Source organism: Euleptes europaea, chromosome 17 (assembly GCF_029931775.1).
Source record: "Euleptes europaea isolate rEulEur1 chromosome 17, rEulEur1.hap1, whole genome shotgun sequence".
Taxonomy (NCBI): Eukaryota; Metazoa; Chordata; class Lepidosauria; order Squamata; family Sphaerodactylidae; genus Euleptes; species Euleptes europaea.
The window spans coordinates 16293300-16318901 of record NC_079328.1 but is presented as its reverse complement, the minus strand read 5'-3'; the positions used below and the strand labels follow the sequence as shown (position 1 = coordinate 16318901).

Below are 25602 nucleotides of genomic sequence, written 5' to 3'. Positions count from 1 at the left end.
GCATAATTTTATATTCTTGCCTTGGGCATAAAATTAGCTAGCTATAGCCTTCCTGGAGGTTTCAGGAATGGCAATCTACATGAGAAAATTAAAACAAGGAAAATGGTTACACACACCCAATCCTAAGCATCAACTTCACAATTCCAAATCATACCTAATCCTAAATGTGGCTCTATATACAGAGTGTTTAATATGAATATTACGGCCCTGTGTAGACAAGACAGATCTTGCTACAGACTTGGGACAACCCCAAGGTTTGCAGAAATATCTGAAAACCTTTTAAGGAAGTGGGGGATTTAAACAAGCTAATATTTAAAAGAAAAGCAATCGCTCACGAAGTTCCATCATGAGATCTCAGCTACCATCTTGGTGGTTCCCTAGCAACTCCCAAGATGCACTGGAAGGGGTAGGGGGAAGCCAGCCAGGAGGAAAAAAAGGTAGCCGCAAGGAGCATCTTCTACCTGAGGGTCAAAGCCCTGGTTGTCCCAGCTCTGGGCCTGACTCAAACAAGGAGAAGAGGCGCCATTGCTGTTGCCACCGGCCAATGGGTCTCACCTGCTTGAGGATGCTAGGTGAGGGAGGGAGGGGCACAGTCCCCTCTGATGACTTGGAACAAACATTTGGAAGGAGCAAACTGATGGAAAGCATTATGCAAGATAAAATTGCCAAGCATACAGAAGGACAAGCCCTGCTGAATAAAAAGCAACATGGCTTCTGCAATGGTAAGCCTGGTCAACAGAAATGTTTACTGAAACTTTCAAAGAACTCTAAAAGGTCAGTGAACACAGGACCCAACAAAAGCCCTAGAAGACTTCAGGGAATTTCCCCTGAGGACTCCCCCCCCCAATTTTGGGGAGCAAAAAAAAAATCCTATGGAATATGCTTCTTAAGACAAGCTTTTAGTCATTTAAAATGTACAGTATTAAAGTTGTACATAAAACAAACTACAGCATTAGATAATGATTATTCCTTTGTATACTGTAAACTTTTGCAACATATTTTCAAACACATATCTGTTTAAATGTGACTAAGTTTGTCCACTAGAAGCTAAAATGACTAAAGTGAGACTATCGTATTTGAGACTAAATTGAGACTACCGTATTTTGGCCACGTTCTGAGAAGACAAGAGTCATTGGAAAAGACAATCATGCTAGGAAAAGTTGAAGGTAGTACAAAAAGAGGAAGACCCATCAAGAGATGGATTCATTCAAGGAAGCCACGGCCCTCAGTCTGCAAGACCTGAGCAAGGCTGCTCACAATAGGATGTTTTGGAGGACATTAATTCATAGGGTCACCATAAGTCGGAAAGCGACTTGAGGGCACATAACACACACAAGTTTGTCCACAGTTAATATACTGTAATGTGTATTTATTTATCTATGTAATTTATGGTCTGCCTTTCTCACCTGGACTCAAGGCGGACTGCACAGGGTGCATCAATACAATCAACAGGGTGGAACACTATTTAAAAGTTCATTGTTTTCAATGTTAGGAAGTGTAGCTTGATATTCAAGCATGCTGCTAGTCATATTATGACTCTATGAGACTGTTCCTATGCAGATAATACACTTCATTTTTTGGGGGGTCCTAATTGGGTGCTTTCTGTTTTCAAGTTGTGACCCACCCACCCACCCCGCTTCTCAGGTGGCAAAAACCAAGATACCAGCATTATGTCAGCAGACAGGGCAGCAGTTTGCCATTCATGCTCTCTCTTTACTACTAGGCTTATTCATCTTTTGTTGTTGTTGCAGAAAACTAAGGCATTTATCCTTTTAGAATTCATACATACGCCAAATAGTACACACACACATGCTAAGTTACATGTGATTCCTTTTACGCTGTTAAAGGAGAAAAATAAGTTGAGGCCTGAAAAGAAAATAAGGCTGCAATCCTGAGGGAGGGGGGCGGCGAATCTCCTTAGGAGCCGGCATGACCCCACACTGGTGGAGGTGCCGCTTTATCATGAGATAAAGTGGCAAACCCCTGACCTGGATGGCCCAGGCTAGCCTGATCTTGTCAGATCTCAGAAGCTAAGCGGGGTCAGCCCTGGTTAGCATTTGGATGGGAGACCACCAAGGACGTCCAGGGTTGCTGTGCAGAGGAAGGCACTGGCAAACCACCTCTGTTGGTCTCTTGCCATGCAAACCCCAAAAGGGGTCGCCGTAAGTCGGCTGCGACTTGAAGGCACTTTACACCCACAAAGTAGCAAACACGCCAGCGTGGGGGCAAACACACCGGCATCCGGGAGTGACGGAGCTCCGCCAGTCCCCGCCACCCGTGCAGCCAGTCCAGGAACTAAATCTCAGAAAAGAATGGCCACGCTGTCGTGGGGGAGGTGTTCCCGCGTTGTTCCCAGGGGCGGAGCTACCTTTGGGCAGCTTCCTAACCCCGTTCACCCCAAGAATGCCCCCTTGAGCGGTGGCAGGGCTGCACCCCCTTTTTCCATGGCGCAGCCTCGCTGTTTTCAATGGGGTATTTTCCCCTATTTTTCCCTTTGTAGTTTTAAATACCCTTTTTTTTCCCTCCACGGCGGCTGGGAAGCCTCAGAGGAGGCGGCATGGTTCCACCACTCCCAGCCGCCACAGATCTAACCCCCCTTTAGGAACAGGTTGCCCGTATGGCATATATTTCAATTTCTCCCCAAAAGCCCAGTTGGCACTACCATTCAGAAACTGTAGACGTTAGCTGTGGTGCATGCTCAAATGCAGAAGCAACTCTGCAAGCCCCTGCCCTGCAACATTCACTGTAATGCTCCAAGGCATGGACAGTTTCACTGCTCACATTCTATGACGGACATCTCTGCCACTGAAGTCAGGAGCTTTCTACCATTTCCAAGAATATCACCTATTAATCATCTTTTCCGGTCAGAGCCCCGGGTTATCTGCAAGGCACCAGGATGCAGCATGCCTCATAATCCAAACGGGAGCCATTCAGACTTTAAAACTGAAGATTATTTTTATAATCCTTGCAGATCTATTACCAGTTGCCCTGCTCCCAAACAAGTTGTATTTATGTCAGGATGCATTCTCAAGTACTGATAAGTATTTCTCAAGTAATACTTGATAAGAGCTTTACAAAACTATGCATAGGGTCAAAAAAAAGGGGAGCTACTAGAACTGGGGGGGGGCACCCAATGCAACAGAGGGACAATAGATTGAGGACGGACAAAAGGAAGTTCTTCTTCACTTAAAGAGTAATTAAACTGTGGAATTCACTGCCAGTTGCCATTGCGGTTAGCCACTCACAGAGATGGCTTTAGAAAGGGATTAGACAGATTAACGAAGGTGCATCAATGGCTACTAGCCAAAATGAATACATATTTAGAGTCAGCAAACCTCTGCCCCCCCCCTCATTTAACTCCTCTTTTAAGGTCAGTTAAAAAAGGTGCACCCCCCAAAAATTATTTTCATCTACAATATTTGACAAGCAAGATCCCTTTGCTCAATTTAAGAGTTTTTTTAAGTTAAAAAAATGTGAAACAACAAGAACAAGATCATGAGCAACATGGAATGAAGACGGGTGCAAACAATATTTGAAAGAAAATAAAACAGTCAAGGGTGAAATGAGGCAAGCTTTGAAAGGGTGGTATAAAGACACTGGGCATGGAGTTGTACTCCACTCCTCTCTTTGGTATTTGGTTGCTCCGCCTGCTTCCACATCTGTTGTGTTCTTTCCACTGCCAGCCATTGTGAATTGGCACCTCCAAAAATTATCATGAAACCCTGAGAGTTAAACAAAAAACATTAGCGGCCAGAGATGCTTCTCACCATCCTCAGTCCACGAAAGAGCAACTCAAAAGGAACGGTGTGTCCCTTTTTACAGGTGTGCTAGAAAGCAAAGATGACCTGCAGACTAAAGCCATGCCATTCTTTTCCACTTTGTGGTGAAGAATGACACTTCTGACTAACGCCACATTCAAGAGGAGTGTAATCAAGACCTTTCAAGGAAAGGGTTTCATCAAGCATCTCCTCCTCCACCCATCTTGAGCCATGAAAGAGAGGGCTGCTATCTATTCTGGGATTTCATCCATGTGCTCTTGGAAAGATGCCACAATCCCATGCGCGGCCCACACATTCTCACTGTTCTTCCAGCCAAGGCAGAAAAAAATGAACATCAGGAACAAGTTGCTCACCACCTTGCCCACTTTCCCAGAGACGAACAATGTCCTAAACACTGTTCAAGAATTACTTGTCTGTTACATTTTTATTTTTATTTAACTCTCAGGGTTTCGTGATAATTCTTGGGAGGACGCAGCGGTCCGCTGCTCCTGCCCGCCCGTTCCGCTCGCCTTCGAGAAACAAAAACCTAATAGAGGGCAGTGACCCATGGAAACTCAGTGGGAAAAGCCTTCTGCTGCAGAAGGCTTAAGAAAAGTTCCATTGTTCTGCTTCTGGGTGTCCAACCATCACCCACCTTTCTTAACTGGAATACAGAAGCTTAGACAGTGGCATTTAGTAGTACTTGGATCCAACAGAAAGCTCCAGAAAGTTGTTTTTACTGTTACATATTCTCAAAATTAGTCACAGTCCATTTCATATTTTAATATAAACATTGGAATAATACAGCTGCTACTGGAAAAAAAGTTTCTGCTGGCCCAGCATACATTTTGCAGACTATTTTAAGATTTCCTTTAACTTGAGATCTCGCTCATAAATTCAGGAATGCCACAATGTCCCATTTGAGAGGGACACGCTTATTTTCAGTCAGAAGAAATCTCAAAATCATTTTTCCATTAATACAGATAATTCTTATTATAGTTTGTTGCCCCATTCAAAACAGAAATGTTTTCATGGGATTATCTGGTGACATTTGAGAGATTGAGGGAACAATCCTCAACAGGTCAACCTGAAAGTAAGTCCCATTTTATTCAAAGGGAAATGTTCTTGCAACCAGAGTTGAGAAAAGGCCATCCACGATGTTTTACTACATTTCTTATCACAAAGTATTGGTGAAGCTCGGGTCCAAAGCCAAAACACAAGATGAAGATTCCTGTGTTGCAAAGATCTTTTGCACACACTCAAACCTTTCAGAAAGACATATATAAAAATTAATTGAAGTCTAAGACTGCACCAGGTTCTTTCCTGAAAAACTGAGACAGATGTCCAATTCTGACTTCAACATTTGTTATGAGTATTCTTCCACACATAAAAAGTTCAGATCTTGAGGGGGGAAATGGTTCCTCTTATACCATGCTCAAAAGACCAACATTTCCCCACAGAGTACACAAAAAAGCTTAAAATGTTAATCCCACTATAAACTTAATCCCAAAACTTTTCAGCAGCAAACATCTATTTAAAGGAAACAGCAAATTCCTCCTCCTTTTGTGTTGATTTGGAGATTGCAGAAAAGATTTGTCCAAGACACACAAAGAGAGGCACAAATGAAGAAATTAGGAAGAAAAAATATTTTGATGTCATATGCTTCTTCAAATCACATTCAATCCCAGGAAGAGAAGAGAAACAATGCATGACAGATCCTCAATATGAAATTGAAACTAGGCTAGGCATTTACTTATTTATCCATAGCCCGCCTTTTCACTGAGACTCAAGACAGACTGCCTTGTTTTATATTGTGTAATCAAATATTATAAGGCATCCAGTAAACAATGCAATGGGGTTAGGGTTAAGAAAAGTAGTTGTATGAATTTTTGTAATGTTTTATAAATAACACAAAATGTTAAAAAAAAAAAAAAAGATACACCTGGAAAGCTGGTTGAATAAATTTGCCCGTTAAGACAGCAAATTATTGAATAACTAAAAACTGTTCAGTCTATTGACAGGAAACTCTTCCTGTCCCTTAACTGTTTCAGCCTTCATAGGAAGCTTTCTCTCCAATCTATTCCAACAAGGCAATGCTATTTTAATTCCATGAAAAAGTGATCTAGCATGCAAAGGCACACTTGGACCTCTGAAGGCAACCTGATCTACAACTGTAGTTCCCAGAACAAAGAGTGGATGGAGACAGATCTGGCAAGAAAGAAAGTGGCAATAAATGGATTTGGCTGGGTGTTCAAAGCCTCCTTTGAGATGGAGAAGTAACGCATAAAATGAAACTACTAAACCAGGAACCATGACTCAGAAGTCAACATTTCCAAGATAATCAGCACCTTCTGAATGTTGTCACAGACACAGGTAGTCAGAATCAATTGCCCTGCGAAGCACCGCAGACCTAGCGACAAACCCAATGACATTGCTACCCTTGGTGTACATTTTGTATCAACAAAACTATTGAGAGCATTTCTTACCCAGGGCATAGGGGCCAGGGTATACTGGAAAGAATCCCCGGCATAGAAATTGCTTTTTATAGGATTCCCATGTGCCTGTTCAACATCTAGGGTGGCTACCACATAGAAAGCTCCTTCCCATCTTTCTCTTGTCCTCCTCCTCACTGGTACCTGACATACACCCAAAGGAGGTTTTCTCTGCACAGCAGAGGAATCGAAAGGTTTTGAGGGGGAGAACATGAGCCAGAGTCGAATCCTTTTCCTTGGGCACCTGGAGCGCTCCTTCCGCACCTCCGATCAACTTCCGAAGGAAAGGACGGAAGCAACAAATAGTACCCTGAACCACCATCCACAATGCAAACAACAAAAAGGCGGGTGGGGGAGGAGAGAAATCCCGACTGCCATCTTGTAGGGAAACGGATTAAAAATCACTGTAAGATGATTCAAATGCATGGTCGTGCGTGGATGAAACAAAGGTAAGATTCATTCCAAGGATTTCCCTCCTCCAGGATTCGCAGCAGGTGCAGGAAAAAGAGTCCGCTGGCCGTTAATGACGCCTGCCATGAAACATCCATCCCTAAGACAATAGCTCAAGAGCCCCCCTTGGGCATGATGTGAGCAGGGGGTGGGATGGAGACAGGCGCGCGCACACACGCCACATGGGTAGGTAACAGCTAACTGGAGACAGGATCCGTTCGGTCAGGAGCACAGGCGGAAGGAGAGGCTAAAAAAGACTGGAGTAGAAATCTGGTAACCTAGCAACAAGCTCGAGCGAGGGGGGACGAGGACAGAATTCATTTTGTTGGAAGGCAAAATTAATTGGGAGGAACTTTGGGGGGATGGGAGGATGTGCGAAATGGCCATTTTGGAAGGGACGGACTTTTGGAACAGGCGCTGTCCCCTCGCATCCTTTACAAGCGTTCTTTACGGCGACCCTCCCTCCTTCCGACTGGTGGCCTCTAAGGCACTACTGGACTCGAATCTAACCGTGCAACTTTTGGGTCAAGGAAACTGTGCAAAGAGAAGAGGTTTTCGGCAGACACAGGGCAGAGGAGCGCGACTCCCTTTGGCTACCCGTGCAAGTATCTCTGCTGGATCAGGCCAGCGTTCCCTTTCCAACTATGGCCGGTCTACAGAACAGCCTCCTGGATCAACCCGGCGGTCCATCTAACGCAGCATCCTGCTCCACACAGCAGCCACCAAACAGGGCACAGGGGCCAAAGCCTTCTTCCCCCTGAGGCTGCCTCCCAGCAGTGCAATTCTGCGGTTGACTGCCCCTGGATGCAGAGGCTCCTTTGAGGCAGGGAAGGGTCCCTTCCCCTGGGAAGTCTTTACGCACAGGAGGTTTTGCCTTGGACTTGCCGCTCTCTGGATGCACATTTCCCCCCGTCCGAATCCTCAAAACTCAACAATAAGCCCCCGTGCAGAGTTTTGATAATCTGGATGGGGAAAACGTGCATCCAGAGAGCGGCAAATCCAAGGCAAAGCCTCCCGTGCACAAATGGCCTTTGTTCTAAGCATATGGCCCGGGGTATCCTGTGTGTGTGTATAAAGTGCCATCAAGTCGCAGCTGACTTATGGCAACCCCTTTTGGGGTTTTCACTAACAGAGGTGGTTTGCCAGTGCCTTCCTCTGCACAGCAACCCTGGTTTTCCTTGGGGGTCTCCCATCCAAGTACTAACCAGGGCTGACCCTGCTTAGCTTCTGAGATCTGACAAGATCAGGCTAGCCTGGGCCATCCAGGTCAGGGCGGGAGGGAGCATCTATTGTGCCATCTTTTTGGTGGTGGGGGGGGGCATGAGGATGAGCATCTAAGAGGGAGCATCTACTGAGCCATCTTTTTGGTGGTGGGGGGACATGAGGATGAGCATCTAAAGAGGAAGCATCTATTGAGCCATCTTTTTGGTGGGGGGGCATGAGGATGAGCATCTAAGAGGGAGCATCTACTGAGCCATCTTTTTGGTGGTGGGGGGACATGAGGATGAGCATCTAAGAGGGAGCATCGATTGAGCCATCTTTTTGATGGTGGGGGGGCATGAGGATGAGCATCTAAAGAGGGAGCATCTATTGAGCCATCTTTTTGGTGGGGGGGCATGAGGATGAGCATCTAAGAGGGAGCATCGATTGAGCCATCTTTTTGGTGGTGGGGGGGCATGAGGATGAGCATCTATTGAGCCATCTTTTTGGTGGGGGAGCATGAGGATGAGCATCTAAGAGGGAGCATCTACTGAGCCATCTTTTTGATGGTGGGGGGCATGAGGATGAGCATCTAAAGAGGGATCATCTATTGAGCCATCTTTTTGGTGGTGGGGGGCCATGAGGATCCATCCCACGATCACCGGTGGGGGGTGGGGCAGAGACCCTCTGCCAGCAATGGGGAGGGGTCCCTGGGGCTTCAAGCGAGGCCAGTGCTGGGACGCCTCGGCTGCGGCCAGGAGCAGGTGCAGCAGCACCCCGGGCCAGCCTCTTGCAGGGCTGACCCCCTCCGAGCGGGCCACCCTTCACCCCGAGGCGGCACTCTGCACTCGCTCAGACGCCCTGCCGGCGGCGCAGACCCTGATTGGGAAGGCAGCGGGGTCGGGAAGATGCCTCTGACCCCCCCCCCCGTTCCTCCTCCTCCTCCTCCTCCTCCTCTTGCAACGTGGCCCCCGAAGCCTCCCTTGCCGGGGAGGAGAAGCAAGCGGGACGCTGGGCGCCGCGGGATCCAGAGCCGGCCCGGGAGGGACGCCGGACGAGCAGCCGCCACTCACCGAAGTAGACGGTCTTGTCGCACTTGGGGCATTTGGATGCCATGGCTGGCTGGCGGAGCAGCAGGCGGAGCAGCAGGAGCAGCAGCAGGAGCAGCAGGCGCGGCGGCGGCGGCGCGCGGATTCCCAGGGCGCGCCCCGCTCGCGCGTTCCATCCGCCCGGCCCCGCCCCGGCCTCGCCTATTGGCTGCGCCCTGGCGCCGCGGCCCGGGAATGGAACGGAGGGGCGGAGCCGCCGCCGCCTGCGGGCGTGTCCAAGGCACGCGGCTCCTTGCGCGGCATCCCGGGGGCGGAGGGCACGCGGGGGGGGGGGGGGCGGAGCAGCCTGGTGGCTTCCCCCCCCCCCCAGGTGCCAGTGCCGGATTTACCTATAAGCTCAACAAGCTATAGCTTAGGGCCCCCCCAAAAAAAAATTTAAAGGAAAAAAAAAACCCTGGATGTACATTTCCAAAATATAAGATAAAAAAAACAAATAAAACCTGCATACAGCAACAGGGTTATCATTTTGAGTTAGAGCTTAATAATTATTTCACTATTAATATACTTCTTCTTCATTGTATTTCAGTTCAACAATTCCTTTGATAAAGTACATATTTTGTGATGTGCGGATGGCTTGAGATCCCTGTTAGGTCCATCAATTACCGTATAGCGTGTATTCAACACAAAAAAACAGCAACAATTTGTTGTTGACAGGATTTACGTAGAAGCTCAACAAGCTATAGCTTAGGGCCCCGCTCTCTTGGAGCCCCCCCCCAAATTTAAAGGGGGGGGAAACTGGATGTACATTTCCAAAATATAAGATAAAAAAACAAATAAAACCTACATACAGCAACAGGGTTATCATTTTGAGTTAGAGCTTAATAATTATTTCACTATTAATATACTTCTTAATTGTATTTCATTTCAACAATTCCTTTGATAAAATACATATTTTGTGATGTGCAGATGGCTTGAGACCCCTATTTGGTCCATACATTACCATATAGCATGCATTAAACACAAAAACAGCGACAATTTGTTGTTGACAAAGGATTTACGTAGAAGCTCAACAAGCTATAGCTTAGGGCCCCGCTCTCTTGGAGGCCCCCCAAAAATTTAAAGGGGAAAAAAAACTGGATGTACATTTCCAAAATATAAGATAAAAAACAAATAAAACCTACATACAGCAACAGTGTTATCATTTTAAGTTAGAGCTTAATAATTATTTCACTGTTAATAGAAAAGGGCAAGAGTCCAGTAGGACCTTAAAGACTAACAAAAATATTTTCTGGCAGGGTATGAGTTTTCGTGAGCCACAGCTCACTTCTTCAGATACAGCTAGAATGTGAATCCATCTGTCTTTAAGTAGAGGAGAGTGAATTCAGACAAGCATTAGTATGTAAATGTTAACAGTATGTACATGTGAATAGCAGGCGTGATGGGATTAGGTGTGGTATGCAGAAGAGTCTATGATGTCCAGGGGAGAGATGGATGTGGAGAAATCAGCATTGGTAATGAGCCATGTTCTGAATTCAGTCCTCTACTTAAAGACAGATGGATTCAAATTCTAGCTGTATCTGAAGAAGTGAGCTGTGGCTCACGAAAGCTCATACCCTACCAGAAAATATTCTTGTTAGTCTTTAAGGTGCTATTGGACTCTTGCCCTTTTCTACTACTGCAGACAGTCTAACACGGCTACCCACTGTTCACTATTAATATACTTCTTAATTGTATTTCAGTTCAACAATTCCTTTGATAAAATACATATTTTGTTATGTGCAGATGGCTTGAGATACCTATTAGGTCCATAAATTACCATATAGCTTATATTCAACACAAAAAACACTGACAATTTGTTGTTGACAAAGGACAGCTGGGCCCCATTACCTTCAATAGCTTAGGGCCTCATCAAACCTAAATCTGGCCCTGCCCAGATGCTTTATGCCCACAGACCAATCAATCCTGAGCAGAGGGGAAAGGTACACTAGATAGATAGATGATAGATGATAGATAGATAGATGATAGATAGATAGATAGATAGATGATAGATAGATGATAGATAGATGATAGATAGATGATAGATGGATAGATGATGGATAGATGATAGATGGATAGATGATAGATGGATAGATGATGGATAGATGATAGATAGATGATAGATAGATAGATGGTAGATGGATGATGGATGATAGATGGATGATGGATGATAGATGATAGATGGATGATAGATGAATAGATGATAGATGATAGATGGATGATGGATGGATAGATGATAGATGGATGGATAGATAGATGATGGATGGATAGATAGATGATGGATGGATAGAAGATGGATAGATGGATAGATGGATGGATAGATGGATAGATAGATGGATAGATAGATAGAAGATAGTAGATAGATAGTAGATAGTAAGTAGATAGTAAGTAGATAGATAGATAGATAGATAGATAGATAGATAGATAGATAGATAGATAGATAGATAGATAGATAGATAGATAGATTGATGGATTGATGGATGGATTGATTGATGGATTGATTGATTTCTGGGCTTGATGGGCCTTGGTCTGATCCAGCATGGTCTTTCTTGTGTTCTTATGTAATAATTAATTATACAAGCTCAAATATCGTATAGGAATTACATTTACAGCTTTCATTAAATGGTCATTAGAACTTTAGATGTACACCAATGAGCCAAGTCAGTCTTTGTTTGCTGTGTGTGCACAAGCATCAGCCACCATAACAGAAGCAATCATGAATAATTATTGAGGGTGGAAGGACCAAGATACTGCGGACCACCAAAAAGACAAAGCAGCAGGTTCTAGCTATCAAATCAAGCCTGAACTGGCCCTAAAATGACTAAACTGATGCTATCACACTTTGGTCACTTTGTGAGAAGCCAAGAAGAGTCATTGGAAAAGACATTATGAGAAGGCAAGAGTCACTGGAGAAGACAATAATGCTAGGAAACGTTGAAGGCAACAAGAAAAGGGGGAGACCCGGCATGAGATGGATTGACTCTGTAAAGAAAGCCATGGCCCTTGGTTTGCAAGAGCTGAGCAAGGCTGTTAACAACGGGACATTTTGGAGGACATTGATTCATCGGGTCGCCATGAGTTGGAAGCAACTTGACAGCACTTAACACACACACCCCTAAGAGGAGGCTGGGATCTTATGTATTGTAATGCCTTGGGATTCATGAATAGTTCCATCCTTTATACTTTAATTCTGGTCACTATGGGATCACTCTCTATGACATAACAGAGGAAATAGTAATGAGGGTCTTAACTACTGCTAGCCTGCTCAGTTCTGAAAAGGCTGGATTTTATTTATTTAAAACATTTTTATGCCACCTTTCCATCCGATTAGGGTCCCCAGGGTGGCAAACGTAATACATTAAAACACAAAATACATTAAAAAATTTAAATAACATTTTAAATTATAAAAGAATTCAATAAAAACCCATAAACAACCATGAATGGCAGGACATGGTTTTGTCCAAGGGCTCATCAGAGCTATAAGGGATGAACCCTTCCCTCCTAGCTGAAGGAGAGGGAACGTTATGTCTGTGTGAACAGAACATGTAGTGACTAGAACAGAAGTCCTTAGCACGGTACCCATAGGCAGCACGATGCCTGCTGACACCTTCCTGGAAGCCACCAAGAGTTTTTAGATTGTGGGTGGGGCCACATAAAGGCTTTTGCCTAACAGGGCATCTGATTGGCCATTAGAGATCTGATTGGCTGTGCAAGAATGAACGAACTTTTTAAATATATTCTAAGAAGGCGTTTCACGTATAGATAACTTTCTATGGTGTTTGAAGTAAGATAATCAGTTAGCCAAGCGTGTTCGCCCTTATCAAGTGGGGGCAGTTAGCTGTTGTTAGGAGATAATTTTAAAACCCTGTAAATAGGAGAAGTCGTTTTTCTAAACTGAAAAGCCCCGGGATCTGTAGCCTTTTGACTTGATCATTTTGGTTGCCCATTTCTCCTATTTCCCCCTCTCTGCAATATCTTTTTTGAGCAATGATAATCGAACTATACACAGAGGGTTGGATGCAGCAGTACATTTCCACTAATGGGTTTTGCTGGATTTCTCCTTCCACGGAAGGTTTCCCTCTCGTGCTGTCCCTGGGGGATTCCTGTCCACCAGCAGCAGCACTGTGGGGAGTCCTTTGGCCTGTAAGATGGGAAGGTGAGAAAGTCCCATTCTACTGCTGGAAACTCCTTCCAATATTTGAAATGTTGGCAATGTTTTTTATTTAAAGTTTTAAAAACATATTTAAAATTCACAGTGGGTAGCCGTGTTAGTCTGTTTGCAGTAGTCAAAAAGGGCAAGAGTCCAGTAGCACCTTAAAGACTAACAAAAATATTTTCTGGTAGAGTATGAGCTTTCGTGAGCCACAGCTCACTTCTTCAGATACCTGAAGAAGTGAGCTGTGGCTCACGAAAGCTCATACCCTACCAGAAAATATTTTTGTTAGTCTTTAAGGTGCTACTGGACTCTTGCCCTTTTTGACTATATTTAAAATTATTTATCTAAGCATGCTTATCCTGCCTTTCCATCCAGTACAGGGCCCTTCTGAGTCCTCAAGTTTGTTAAGAGTTTGTTCCTTTCAATGTCATTGATGGTCTCCTGCAAAGTAGGTGGGTGGATTGGCATCTGCATCCCCACCCCCTGCTGAACTCTGCACGTGGGCCAGGGTGCACATGGACAAAGGAACCAGGGTGAAGCCCGGGGGCCGTAGCACACCCGACAGTGGCAACAAGCTGTGTCAGCAGCGGCATGCTACATAACGGTCAATGAGCGCATAATTTCCGGGGACTCCAGCATGCTGATCGATGTTACTGTAACCTTGTTGCTGTGTTGTACTCTACGTGGAGTTGTGTTTGAAGACAACTCTGAAACTTCATTTTGTACAAAACGTGGCTGCCAAGTGGCTGACAGAACCTAATAAATTCTGCCACACTACCAAGGTCTTGAAACTTCTACATTGGTTGCCAGTTTGTTTCCGAGTTGAATGCCGCTGTTAACATTTAAGGCTCTTAACGGTCTAGAAACTGAAAAGTTCCTGGACTTCCTCTCCCTTGAGAGCACTTCACTCTTTACAGTGGGGTGGGGAGCTTACAGTCCCAAACGTCAAGGAAAGTTAGGAAGGTTTCAGATTGTCCTCAGGCTTTTTTCAGTGACAAACTATTACTTGAACAGGCTGTCTAGAGCATTTCAGGAAATGTCATCTCTTGAAAGTTTTTAATGAGGGGAAAAATGTAACGCTGACCTGTTTTTAAAAGCCGTTGAAAACCGCTTACCAAAGAAATAATGATATTAATGGTGTAGACCTGTTATAGAAAAGAACTATTCAAAGAATGGGAATGTCCATTTTATAATAAGATATAGTTTTGGTTAAGTGAGAAGGGACTACGGATGCAAGGTTGTAAAGTACTGTATGTGACTTTATGTGACTATTTGTTTTTAGTTTATGTATCTATTTACTGTTGACTGTCCATTTTTATTAATAAACCTTAAAAAAAGAAAGTGTCTAATTTAAAAATGTTTTTCCACATAAAATTCAATTTTGTTCTAAAAGACAACCGGAAAAGGTATGGGGTATGTATATTTTATACAGTTGGTTCCTATGGTTCTTTGAACTGTGAGTTTGAATTGATCCATTAAAGCTCTTTTTGAAAATGATGGATTTTATTTCAATGAACAATCAGGACCTTTTGCTTTCTCTGGTTCTGTTGGGCTGAAGAAAGTTTGTAGGGATGCAGAATTACAGCTGTTAATTGTCAGAAGGAACTTTTTGTTTTATCTACAGAGACTACTCCCTGGGAACCATGTTCCCCAAACAATGGATTGTTTTGCTTTTCATCGCTCAGAGGCAAGAATCCCAGGAAGGCCAAGCCAAAATAGTTCAGAATAAGATAAGAATGTTGAGAAGCAAGGAAACCGGATCATAACGCTCTTGAGGATCCAAGCCAAGTGATATGCGTAGAGAAAAAAGGGCAATTGTTTTGGAAGACCGAGGAAATTTTTTTGTACCCTTGGGAAAGATTGTTAAAGTGTTAACGTTTATATTAATATCTCTGTCTCCATCCCTGATCAAGATAAATGTATAAAAACTGCATTAGTCAGGATGACCGGGTTGAAGATCCCTTTGAATGATCCTACAGTCTGAGCCTCTGAAAACTGAGCGTTGTCGGAAAAGCGCAAGAAGGATAGGAGATTCTGAAAAGTGAAATACTGAAGGCACAATCAAAGTCTGTTCTTGCAAGAAGGAAAAACAGAAGGCAATTACAGAAGCCACTAGGGCTGCCCAAAGATCACTCTGATGAGATCAGACTTAAAAGGGAAATGGGAGGAAATGGGAGGAAGAACATATAACCAAGGATGAAAAGAGAAGGACGGTGTCAGGAAGACGAAAGCCAAGAATAAGCTGAGGCTTGCCAAGGATACTAAAACCCTCAAGGACTGCTTTGGCTATGTTTTGAGCTAGAAGAACAAGGCAGGGGTAGGTTTGCTGCCCAGGGAAGATGGTGACAACAGGTAGCAGGGACATAGCAGAACTACTTAACTCCTGCTTTGCCTTGGCCTTTTCCCACAAAATGTTGTGTCCAGTCTGGAAAAGCAGTCTAAACAATGTGAGGAGTAAGTTGCTGCGCTGAACAGGTAAGGAGACCATTAGCAAACGTCTAGCTGTGTGTGTATGTGTGTGTGTGTGTATAAAGTGCTGTCAAGTTGCAGCCAACTTATGGCGACCCCTTAGGGGTTTCTCAAGACAAGAGACCACCCACACACAGATATTTTGTCAGTGCCTTCCTCTGCGTAGCAATCCTGGTATTCCTTGGTGGTCTCCCATCCAAATACTAACCAGGGCCGACCCTGCTTAGCTTCCAATATCTGACAAGATCAGGCTATACCATGCTGCCTTCTCTCCCAAAACATCCAGCTACTTTAATGTATTAATTTCTCCAGGGCCAGGTTAATTACATCTCAGGGTTTGTACTGTTTTTGGAGTCTCTGACTCTAATCTTTGAGAATTCTTGGAGAATGGGTAGGGTTGCCAAGTGGGTAGTTTAGGTGGGCAATTGCCCGCCAATCCACCCAGCGTTTCCAGAGCGTTGATATTTTAGGGCCTTTTTTTAAAAAATAAGAGGGGTGCTCTGACACCATCGATAATGACGGCGGTGACAAGAGCACCGTCCCTTGAAAATCCTCATTATTTAGGCCTCATGCAGAAGAAAATTAACTGGTTCCATAACTAAACATGTACTGAGAGGGCAGATATGTGGAAGAACCATGCTCAAACCAATTCCGGTGCTTGTGGATTGACTCCCAAGAAAATCAAGAGTAACTTGAGCATGCGGAAAAGCTCTCGATAGCCCTTTCCCCCCCCCAAAGTGTAACTTGATATGACAAGCCATATGCAAGTATCCCTGCCTTTTAAACTTTACCCAAGTGTTGCAGCAACTTAAAATAGAAACGGTAAAATCATTAACTGGTATCTCTTTAGGTTCTGTCTTTCACTGGTGGCTTCCTGCAGACACTTAACTGAAGCTAAAATCTCCTAGACACAGAAATGTCTAGCTTAAAAAGAGCTAAACAAACAACTCTCTCCCTTCCTCCAAGCTTGGAGTTAATTTTGAAGGCGCAACTCCCGGCAAGCACAATGCACAAGAGTACAGCGCTCTTAACATCAAGAAAGCCAAAAGCTTTATAATTAGTTTTTCCTCTTTACTCATGTTTGCCTTGGCTTTTATGCTTATGGAAAAGAAACCATTTCTTCCAGAAGCCTCAGCATTATACGTATGGGCAAATATATTTAATGCTGCAGCTTCTAGAAAGAATGTTTTTTAAAAAACTCAAATATACAGAAACGTTAAGGAAAGTGGACAAACTACTATAGATGCAAAACAGTCTTTAGTGGGGGGTTTGGGGTGGTACTTTAGCCTCTTGGACCTTGGCTGAAGTAACGTCTGGATCATATAGCCGACTAGCGCATTGCAAATTAATAACAAGAGCTATTTTCCATTTTTACCAAAGTAAGGAATATATGGTAAATCAAATATAAATTGTTGCCATTAATCCCTTTCCTCAAACATCTGCTTTTTTCAGGACAAATGTAAACAGAAATCCTGAACGACACAAGACTGGGCAGCTTCTGGGCAGCTCTTATTTATTAGGAATTCTTTGGGAAGCAGATCTTTTTGTTACACCTGCGCACCACAGTGAAGTGAAAAAGTTACACAATTTTGAAGTTTGTTTCTTTGGAGCCCACGTCCTGGATTACAAATTGCCCAGCTCAAACATTAAACAAATATTGCCCTACGGATTAATTTTTAAGCCCCAGTGACAGACGAGACCCACAGCTCAGAGACTCCCCACAAGAAATAATGTAGCCCAGAACCCGAGCCATGTTTCCTCACCTTAACTTGGTTTGCCTCAGGAAAGTCTGAAGCAAATAACACTTATCCTAGAGGCCCCAGAATTTAATGACAGGTAAGTATATGTATGGAGCCCCGTGGCACAGAGTGGAAAGCTGAAGCACTGCAGTCCAAGCTCTGCTCACAACCTGAGTTCGATCCCGACGGAAGTCGGTTTCAGGCAGCCGGCTCAAGGTTGACTCAGCCTTCCATCCTTCTGAGGTTGGTCAAATGAGTACCCAGCTTGCTGCGGGTAAAGGGAAGATGACTGGGGAAGGCGCTGGCAAACCACCCCGTAAACAAAGTCGGGATGTGACGTCACCCCATGGGTCAGGAATGACCCCGTGCTTGCACAGGGGACATTTACCTTACTTAAGTATATTTAACTCTGAGGATTCTTGGAGGAATACTTTTTGATTTTACTATAAGCTAAGGGAGGCCTTACTGGTATAGGGGTCACTAATGCCTCCCTTCTACCTATAGGGTTTCCCCAGTGCCAGTCGTGCTGGTGCAGAACTATATACATAAAATTCCTATTAAGAAGTAAATACAGTGAGGCATTTTATGTACATATAGCTTAAATCTTGTTGTAGCCCACGTGCTAAACGCAGAGCCCCACTGTAAATAGAGCTAAACAAACCACTGCCAAGGGGTTATATTTTAAAGCAGCAGTTCCCAAACTTTTTGAGTCATGGAGCATTTTTCTGTAGAGAAATTCATCACGGAGCACTAATTTTCACCTAGCACCATATACTAAACCGAATGACAGTAGTATTTTTCTTTCCAATCTCTTCACGGAGCACTAGGAGATGTTTTGCGGAGCACCAAGTGCTCCATGGAGCACAGTTTGGGAACCGGTGTTTTAAAGGCTCAATTATTAGGTAAGCCCCAGGAACAGAAACCCTGCTGTCTAGGACCTTGTCAAACTAACATCCAGGGAACATAATACATGTAAGTTTATGTATAAATGTGCAATGCTCAGGGACATGTAAAAGGCCTGTCTCTGCATAATAAAAGGCACGGATATGGGCTTGGCTGTAGTGTCAATCCATGGATTGGCAGCTTTGCTTTGCAACAGAAATAGTTGCAAAGTCTCACATGCCCGATTATTCTCCTGACCAGGATGTTCAGGCATCAGCTTCCTTCCCAGAGGACCTGGTTCTCCACTGTTTGAACAGACTGCTGGACTTGATGGGCCTTGGTCTGATCCAGCATGGCTTTTCTTATGTTCTCTGGCTTCCCCCATGGCTTCCTTTTCCTTGTACTTCCTAGCTTGCCCCATCTCCCTGGCTCCATTTACCCCCAGGTGTTCCAGACAGCTACCCTCAGGGTTTTGGTGGCCTTAAAGAGCCCACACTCTCACCTGCACGGCTTCTCTCGTGGTTAGCAATCAGGAACAGTGCTGGAACCAAGGGGGAGTATATGGGGTGTCTTGAGTAAACGAATAGCAATGGGGTAGTCTTTCTGGGGTCCCAAGTTCTTCCCCTGCCCAAGGAACTAGCAGAGATCCCACCCTGGTGAGAATGGATTTGGGCCCGCTGAGATGGACCAGGACTACAATATGCAAATATATTAACTGCTGAGGCTTTTGGTAACACATGAACACATGAAGCTGCCTTACACTGAATCAGACCTTTGGTCCATCGAAGTCAGTGTTGTCTACTCAGATCGGCAGTGGCTCTCCAGGGTCTCAGAGCAGAGGTCTTTCAAATCACCTACTTGCCTTAACTGGAGATGCCAGGGATTGAACCTGGAACCTTCTGCATGCCAAGCAGATTACCACTGAGCCATGGCCCCTCCCCATGGTCCCCTCCTGACCATAAAAAAGTGTATGTACACAAAATGTGTAGAGATGTTTCTGAATAGATGTTTGCACAGAGCTGTGTCCATATTGATAGAGTGTGCAGCTGAAACAAACGAAATGCTGTTCATTGAAACCCTATACTACAAGCTTCTAAAGCATCCCTAACGGATAAGGTTAATAGTAGGGGGGGGAAACAAGTTGCTTACCTCTAACGGATGTTCTTTGATTGGCCATCTGTGCAGCCAAATAACTGGCATTCCTGTCTTTTTTCTTTAGGGAAGGCAATGTCTCTTTGAATGCCTGGAGGGGAGGAATTTGCTCCATTCCTTTGTGATATCATTCTGTGAAAAGTGGGATAAGGGATGGCAGTGGTGGTGGTGGAGGGCAGGTTGAATGACTACACCGATGACCACTTGAAAAATATCCCTTTCAGGTAATTAATCTTCTTTTCTTCTTAGTGGTCTATGTGTAGTCCTAGCTGGTTGACCTACATGATGGCAGGGGTATATCAGTTTAATGTGCACCGTTATCAAGTGGGGCAGTTAGCTGTTGTTAGGAGATGATTTAAAAACCCTATAAATAGGGAAAGTAAAATTGACCGAGAGCTTCTTCTCAGAAGGGGCTTCTTACCTGTGACCTGCTTACTTTAGGGGTAAGAAACTGTCACAGACTCATGTTAAATGCTCTCCTTTGATTATCTGTGTAACAGTGATGGATACGATAATGTTTTGTTGATTTAGTCAATGTTAACAAAGTTGAATAGTTATACTTTAATAAAAAGCTTAAAATAGAAACAGAGGCTGTTACCGCCCTAGGTATTCCCAGCGATGTATTAAGAGTTTGAAAATGTTATAAAAAATACTGTTCGCACTTTCTATGTATTTCCACCGATGTATTAAGAGTTTGAAAACGTTATAAAAAATACTGATCGCACTTTGGCCCCTTTAGCTGTGAAGACGTCTTCCAACCATTTATAAGCCGTGGTACCCAAAAACCCTTTTAAAGCAATGTTTTTTATAACATTTTCAAACTCTTAATACATTGCTGGGAATACAAAGTGTGGTAACCCTCAATGATTCTCTAATAGTATTGGTGGGGGAAAGTGCCATCAGGTCACAGCTGACTTATGGCAATCCTGTAGGGTTTCAAAGCAAGAGACATTGGGAGGTGGTTTGCCATTGCCTGCCTCTGCACAGGTTGGGAGAGTTCTGAGAGAACTGTGACTGGGCCATGGTCACCCAGCAGTCTTTATGTGGAGTGGGGAATCGAACCCGATTCTTCAGATTAGAGTCCGCAGCTCTTAACCACCGCACCACGCTGGCTCTCTCAATTGTGTACTATATCTGCAATAAACCTGAAATGTTCTTGAGGTGTACCTCTAGCCAGGAGTTAATGATCCAAAACACCTGGGAACTGTCATATGAATTGAGGCATGGAGGGTATTTGTTGAGCTTCATCTCCAGCAGTAGAGGATGAGGAAGGCTATTTTAACTCAGTGCCAAGGAAGCTGGGTCAATGAGCTCCTTAGGATATCTTCATAGGTTACAGAAACTGCTCCCGAAGTAGAGGCTGAAAATGTAGGTTATCTCAGTGTGCTTTGTGAACTTTCAGCAACAAGGACAACCTTATGATTCTGTCCTATACACAAGAGACGAAGTGCTTGTCGGGAGACATCTTCCCACAAAGATAAAAGCTTAGGTAAAGGGAAGAAGAAATAGGAATTCTCATACCTAAAGATGAAGAAAAAATTAATGAAAGGAGTTCTCCAGTGAACCTTCAAGCAGCTGTTTACTGTGGGTCAGAAAAGAACTGTGTGGGAAAATGCTCAGCTCTCCACTCAAGGCACGAGCAGAGGGTCTTTACCCTCCCTCAGGGAGGAGATCCGAGTGCCAATTCACTGGCTAGAGCTCTAAAGCTTTCCCGAGTTGCCTTCTATGCTGGTACACTGCCCATTTGTGGCACTGCATATAGAACATAAAGAAGATGGATCAGCTGGGAGCCAGATCTTGATTCCCCCCGATGTTGCTGGGTACAAACCAAAATTTCCCCAATAGAGACCAAAAGCTGACTCCCAGCCAATTGTCAGCATCTGATGGCTGCAAGTTGCCTGTTCCTGTGAATATAAACAAACAAATAGCCAAACAGCCCATTCATTAATTGGCTGCCTGATCACCACTGGTGAACAGGAAGTGAGCCGAACTGGCAGCTGTTCAAGCATTTGTAGCAGGCCTAAAACGATGGAGCTGTCCCTATAGCACCACAATCCATTCGACACATGAAGCTATCCAGGTCAGTCTCATCTGGTCTGACTAGCACCGGACCTCCAGGGTCTCAGGTAGAGATCACAACTTGTTTCTTTCAACTGGAGATGCCAAGGATTGAACCTGGGACCTTCTGTATAAAAGGCATGACTACTGAGCCATGGACACTCTGCAGTGGAGGCTTGATGGATAACTGTTAGCAATCCAACGTGCCAATTTCACATGGGAACAATCCAAAATGGAATAACCCAATTTGAAAAGTCTGGCCACCAATCCCACTGCAATGTTCACCTTGCCCACGTGGTCCAGGATGATCCATGGCAATGATAGAATTGGTTAAAGGATCCAAACCCCACAAAGGACCTGTAGCATGAAGCACATTAAACTTGGTTCTTGTAGGTTATCCGGGCTGTGTAACCATGGTCTTGGTATTTTCTTTCCTGAGGTTTCGCCAGCAGCTGTGGCAGGCATCTTCAGAGGAGTAACACTGAAGGACAGTGTCTCTCCTTCAGTGTTTCTCCTCTGAAGATGCCTGCCACAGCTGCTGGCGAAACGTCAGGAAAAGAAAATACCAAGACCACGGTTACACAGCCTGGATAACCTACAAGAACCAATTAACTCTGACCGTGAAAGCCTTCGACAACACATTAAACTTGTTGCTGGTTTCTAGACCTTCTATTTCCAAATATAACAGATACACATCGGCATTTTATCTACAAAGAAATTATATAAATGGAATTTTAAAATGGTACTGTCAAAATTAAAAAAAAATTTACAACAGTCTCATAAAACATCCTGGCAATGAAAATTTGGTCACAAAACGAAGTCATCTGGTTATTCTTTACCGAAAGATAAAACAGAATATGGTAAAATTACTATCCCCCATTCTCTCCTCAATAAATTAAATTTACTTTGCTTCCTACATGTTTACAAAAAGCAACAGAATAAACTACAAGGAAAGGGGGGGGGATCTGTTACCAAGAGGTTTTAAAAAAGGAATGAGCACATTCATGTGCAGTCTGTGGTTGTCAAGACTCAGAAAGGGACTGGCTTCCTTTTCAGACTCTAACAGTGCAATCCTAAGCAGAGCTACACCCTTTTAGGTCACTAAGTCAACAGGCGTAGAAGAGTTAAGTCTGCCTAGGACTGCGCTGTAAAAAGATATGCATCAGTTCTCTTTTTCAGCAGTCGATTCAACGCTGAAGTCACAAAATGGCATGTGGACGTTGAGGAAAGCTCTCCAGTGTTTTAAAGACCTTTCCTGTTTTAGTCCTCGATAATTATTGGTTCATCATTCATTGGCTGTTGCAGGTGCCCTCCTTGTAGAGGCTGGAGGATGATTGGCTTATAAGGGCTTCTTGCAGCTCTCTTGGCTTCATAGGAGGAAAGCAGCTTGCGAATTTTCCTACAATGGGGAATGAAAAGGGGGAAAAATCTATAAGAGAATGGCTATTGAACACATGAAGACATGAAGCTGCCTTATACTGAATCAGACCCTTAGTCCATCAAAGTCAGTATTGTCTACTCAGACCAGCAGCGGCTCTCCAGGGTCTCAGGCAGAGGGCTTTCACATCACCTGCTTGCCTTGTCCATTTAACTGGAGATGCCGGGGATTGAACCTGGGACCCTCTGCATGTCAAGCAGATGCTCTACCATTGAGCCACAGCACCTCCCCCTCTAGCTCATTGCCCCCATTCCTTCTCTTATTTCAGTTATAATGATAAACAACCTTTGTTTTGCAATTGCAGAGAATCAACAGAAATAAGAAATTTCATTCATCTATTCATCACATTTATGTATACATAAGGTTCCCAGGAGGTCCCCCATTCAGGCATTGATCATATCAGGCCTGCCTTGGTTCAGCAAGACTGCTGAATGTCTGGGGGGGAAAGCTTATTGCAGGAAGAATGGCCAAAGAACCCAACAATTTCAGGAAGTCAAAGCCTAATTGAAGGCATCCATTGAAAGGGCAATAGTAAAAACGTTTTGCATTTCATTCATTTAGTCATATAACCTTTACTGTAGGCAAGGACGCAGAAAAAAAATAATGGTTATAAAACTCTTTTCTGTTAACATGTATGTACCATTTACAAAAATCCACTGCTAAAAAACATGCCTTTGCTTATTCCCACCTCAAAAGCTTGCTGTACTCAATCTGATCCTAACCAATAGGAAATACTTGGTTGACAGTGTAAAAGCACTGGAACCTGGAGGACAGGGAGTTCTTGATCTTATGGACTTCTTAATGCTGGAGTTCTTAATCTTATGGAAAACTAAAGGTGAGTGTAGCCAAATGCCATGAATTTTAGACTAATCGTGCAACATTTTAATTTATATATTTACAAAATTTATAGCCCTCCTTTCTGCCCTCATCAGGGCCACCAATAGGGTTGCCAGCTCTGGGCTGGGAAATACCTGGAGATTTTGGGGGTGGAGCCTGAGGAGGGCGGAGCTTGGAGAGGGACTTCAATACCATAGAGTCCAATTGCCAAAGTGGCCATTTTCTCCAGGGGAACTGATCTCTTTCGCCTGGAGATCAGTTGTAATAGTGGGAGACCTCCAGCCACCACCAGGTGAATAAAAACATGTCTTATAAACTATTTAAACCAAACAAAAACACAACATTAAGGCAATTAAAAGCAAAGCTCCAACTTTGAATTTTCCAACCCTTCAAACTCTCGGCCTCTATGTGTTGTCTCTCCCTCTTGTAGCCTCAGATCCTAAGAAAGGTAAGATTCTAAGAAGGTTAAAAAAAATCTCCTAGGTCATAACAAAGTTCCACCTAAGGCAGCATCTTGTTTTTGACAGTGGGCAATCAGATGCAACTCTATTTTATGTGCCCCCTCAGTATCTGGCATCCAGGAGTAAATTGACTGTGGTCTGGGAGGTTTCCATTGGGCTTAGTCAATGGCATACCTCCTCTCCATGAACATATCTTCACAATCTCTCTACAATCCATCTCAGTGAGTGACCATCATTACATTTATTTATCTATTGTTTGTTTTTGCTGGTCAGTGACCATATTAATAAATTATTATCATTATCATCATCATCATCATCATCTATTTATTCAGAAAATTAGACCGGTTAGAGGCAGCTCGTAGCTTACAACAATTGTGTTTGTCTTACTGTCAAATGTATTGAAAATAGACCACCAAAACAAATGAAAAGTGTGTAAAAAAAACACACACAATAGCCTCGCAGGGCTAGCCTCGCAGGGTTTATAAGGCAGTGCCAATAGGCTGAAAATATAGGAAAGCCGAACAGCTAAACAAAAATAAAGCCTCCCAGGCTGAATATAAACCAAAAAAGATATGGTTATAAGCAATACACAACAATAGTGGTGGTTGTAAGCAATACACAACAATGGTGGTATTACAATCACAATAGTAACAAAACAAAACAACAATGCGGTCCAAGGTGGGTCCGTCGCAAAGACGCGTTTCGAATCTTCTTCAGTTTGCCGACCCAACCACTTTTAGAGAAGGAATTAGAACTTAGTAGAATAGTTCATCACATGTATAACCCCATCTGATACTACAAGATGTTGAGGTTTTTTCATGAAACTTTTTGGTGGTCTATTTTCAATACATTTGACAGTAAGACAAACACAATTGTTGTTTTTTGATATTGATGTTTATTATTTTGAGCCACGTGCTGCCTCTTTGTACAGTTACCACTATTTTCAGCATAGGTTCCTTCTTTCTCCAGTAGCTGGTGGTTGGCAACCCTATACCCAGCTCAGGAGGACCTTCAGATATTCCAGCCCCAAATCACTTAGGGCAGAGTAGTTGAACATTTGTCATGTGGGTTGTAGGCCAGGTGTGAACTCAGGTGGGCCCAGTGTACCATATCGAAAAGCATTATAGAGCAAACCGATGCTTGGGATGTAGGGTGGCTAACCTCCAGGTACTAGCTGGAGATCTGCTATTACAGCTGATCTCCAGCTGATAGAGATCAGTTCACCTGGAAAAAATGGCCGCTTTGGCAATTGGACTCTATGGCACTAAAGTCCCTCCCTTCCTAACCCCACCCTCCTCAGGCTCCACCCCAGAAATCTCCCACCAGTGGCGAAGAGGGACCCTGAAACCCTATTGGGATGTTTACATTGAGCTTTAGTGTTAGCCATGTAACACATGCCAATGGGCAGCTTGAAGCAACACAGAC

The 25602-nt window shown here is 43.9% G+C and overlaps 2 protein-coding genes across 2 annotated transcripts in view; both read right to left on the bottom strand.

The window, feature by feature from the left end:
• The window catches only part of CRIP2 (cysteine rich protein 2), a 46755-nt gene extending 37732 nt beyond the window's left edge, over positions 1-9023 (bottom strand). The window contains exon 1 of the mRNA XM_056862591.1: positions 8974-9023. Within this exon, the coding sequence (XP_056718569.1) occupies positions 8974-9016 (43 nt within the window). The 5' untranslated portion in view covers positions 9017-9023. The remainder of the gene's footprint in view (positions 1-8973) is intronic.
• Positions 9024-22641: 13618 nt separating this feature from the next.
• MTA1 (metastasis associated 1) overlaps positions 22642-25602 on the bottom strand; it is a 115361-nt gene continuing 112400 nt past the window's right edge. The window contains exon 20 of the mRNA XM_056862901.1: positions 22642-22840. Within this exon, the coding sequence (XP_056718879.1) occupies positions 22702-22840 (139 nt within the window). The 3' untranslated portion in view covers positions 22642-22701. The remainder of the gene's footprint in view (positions 22841-25602) is intronic.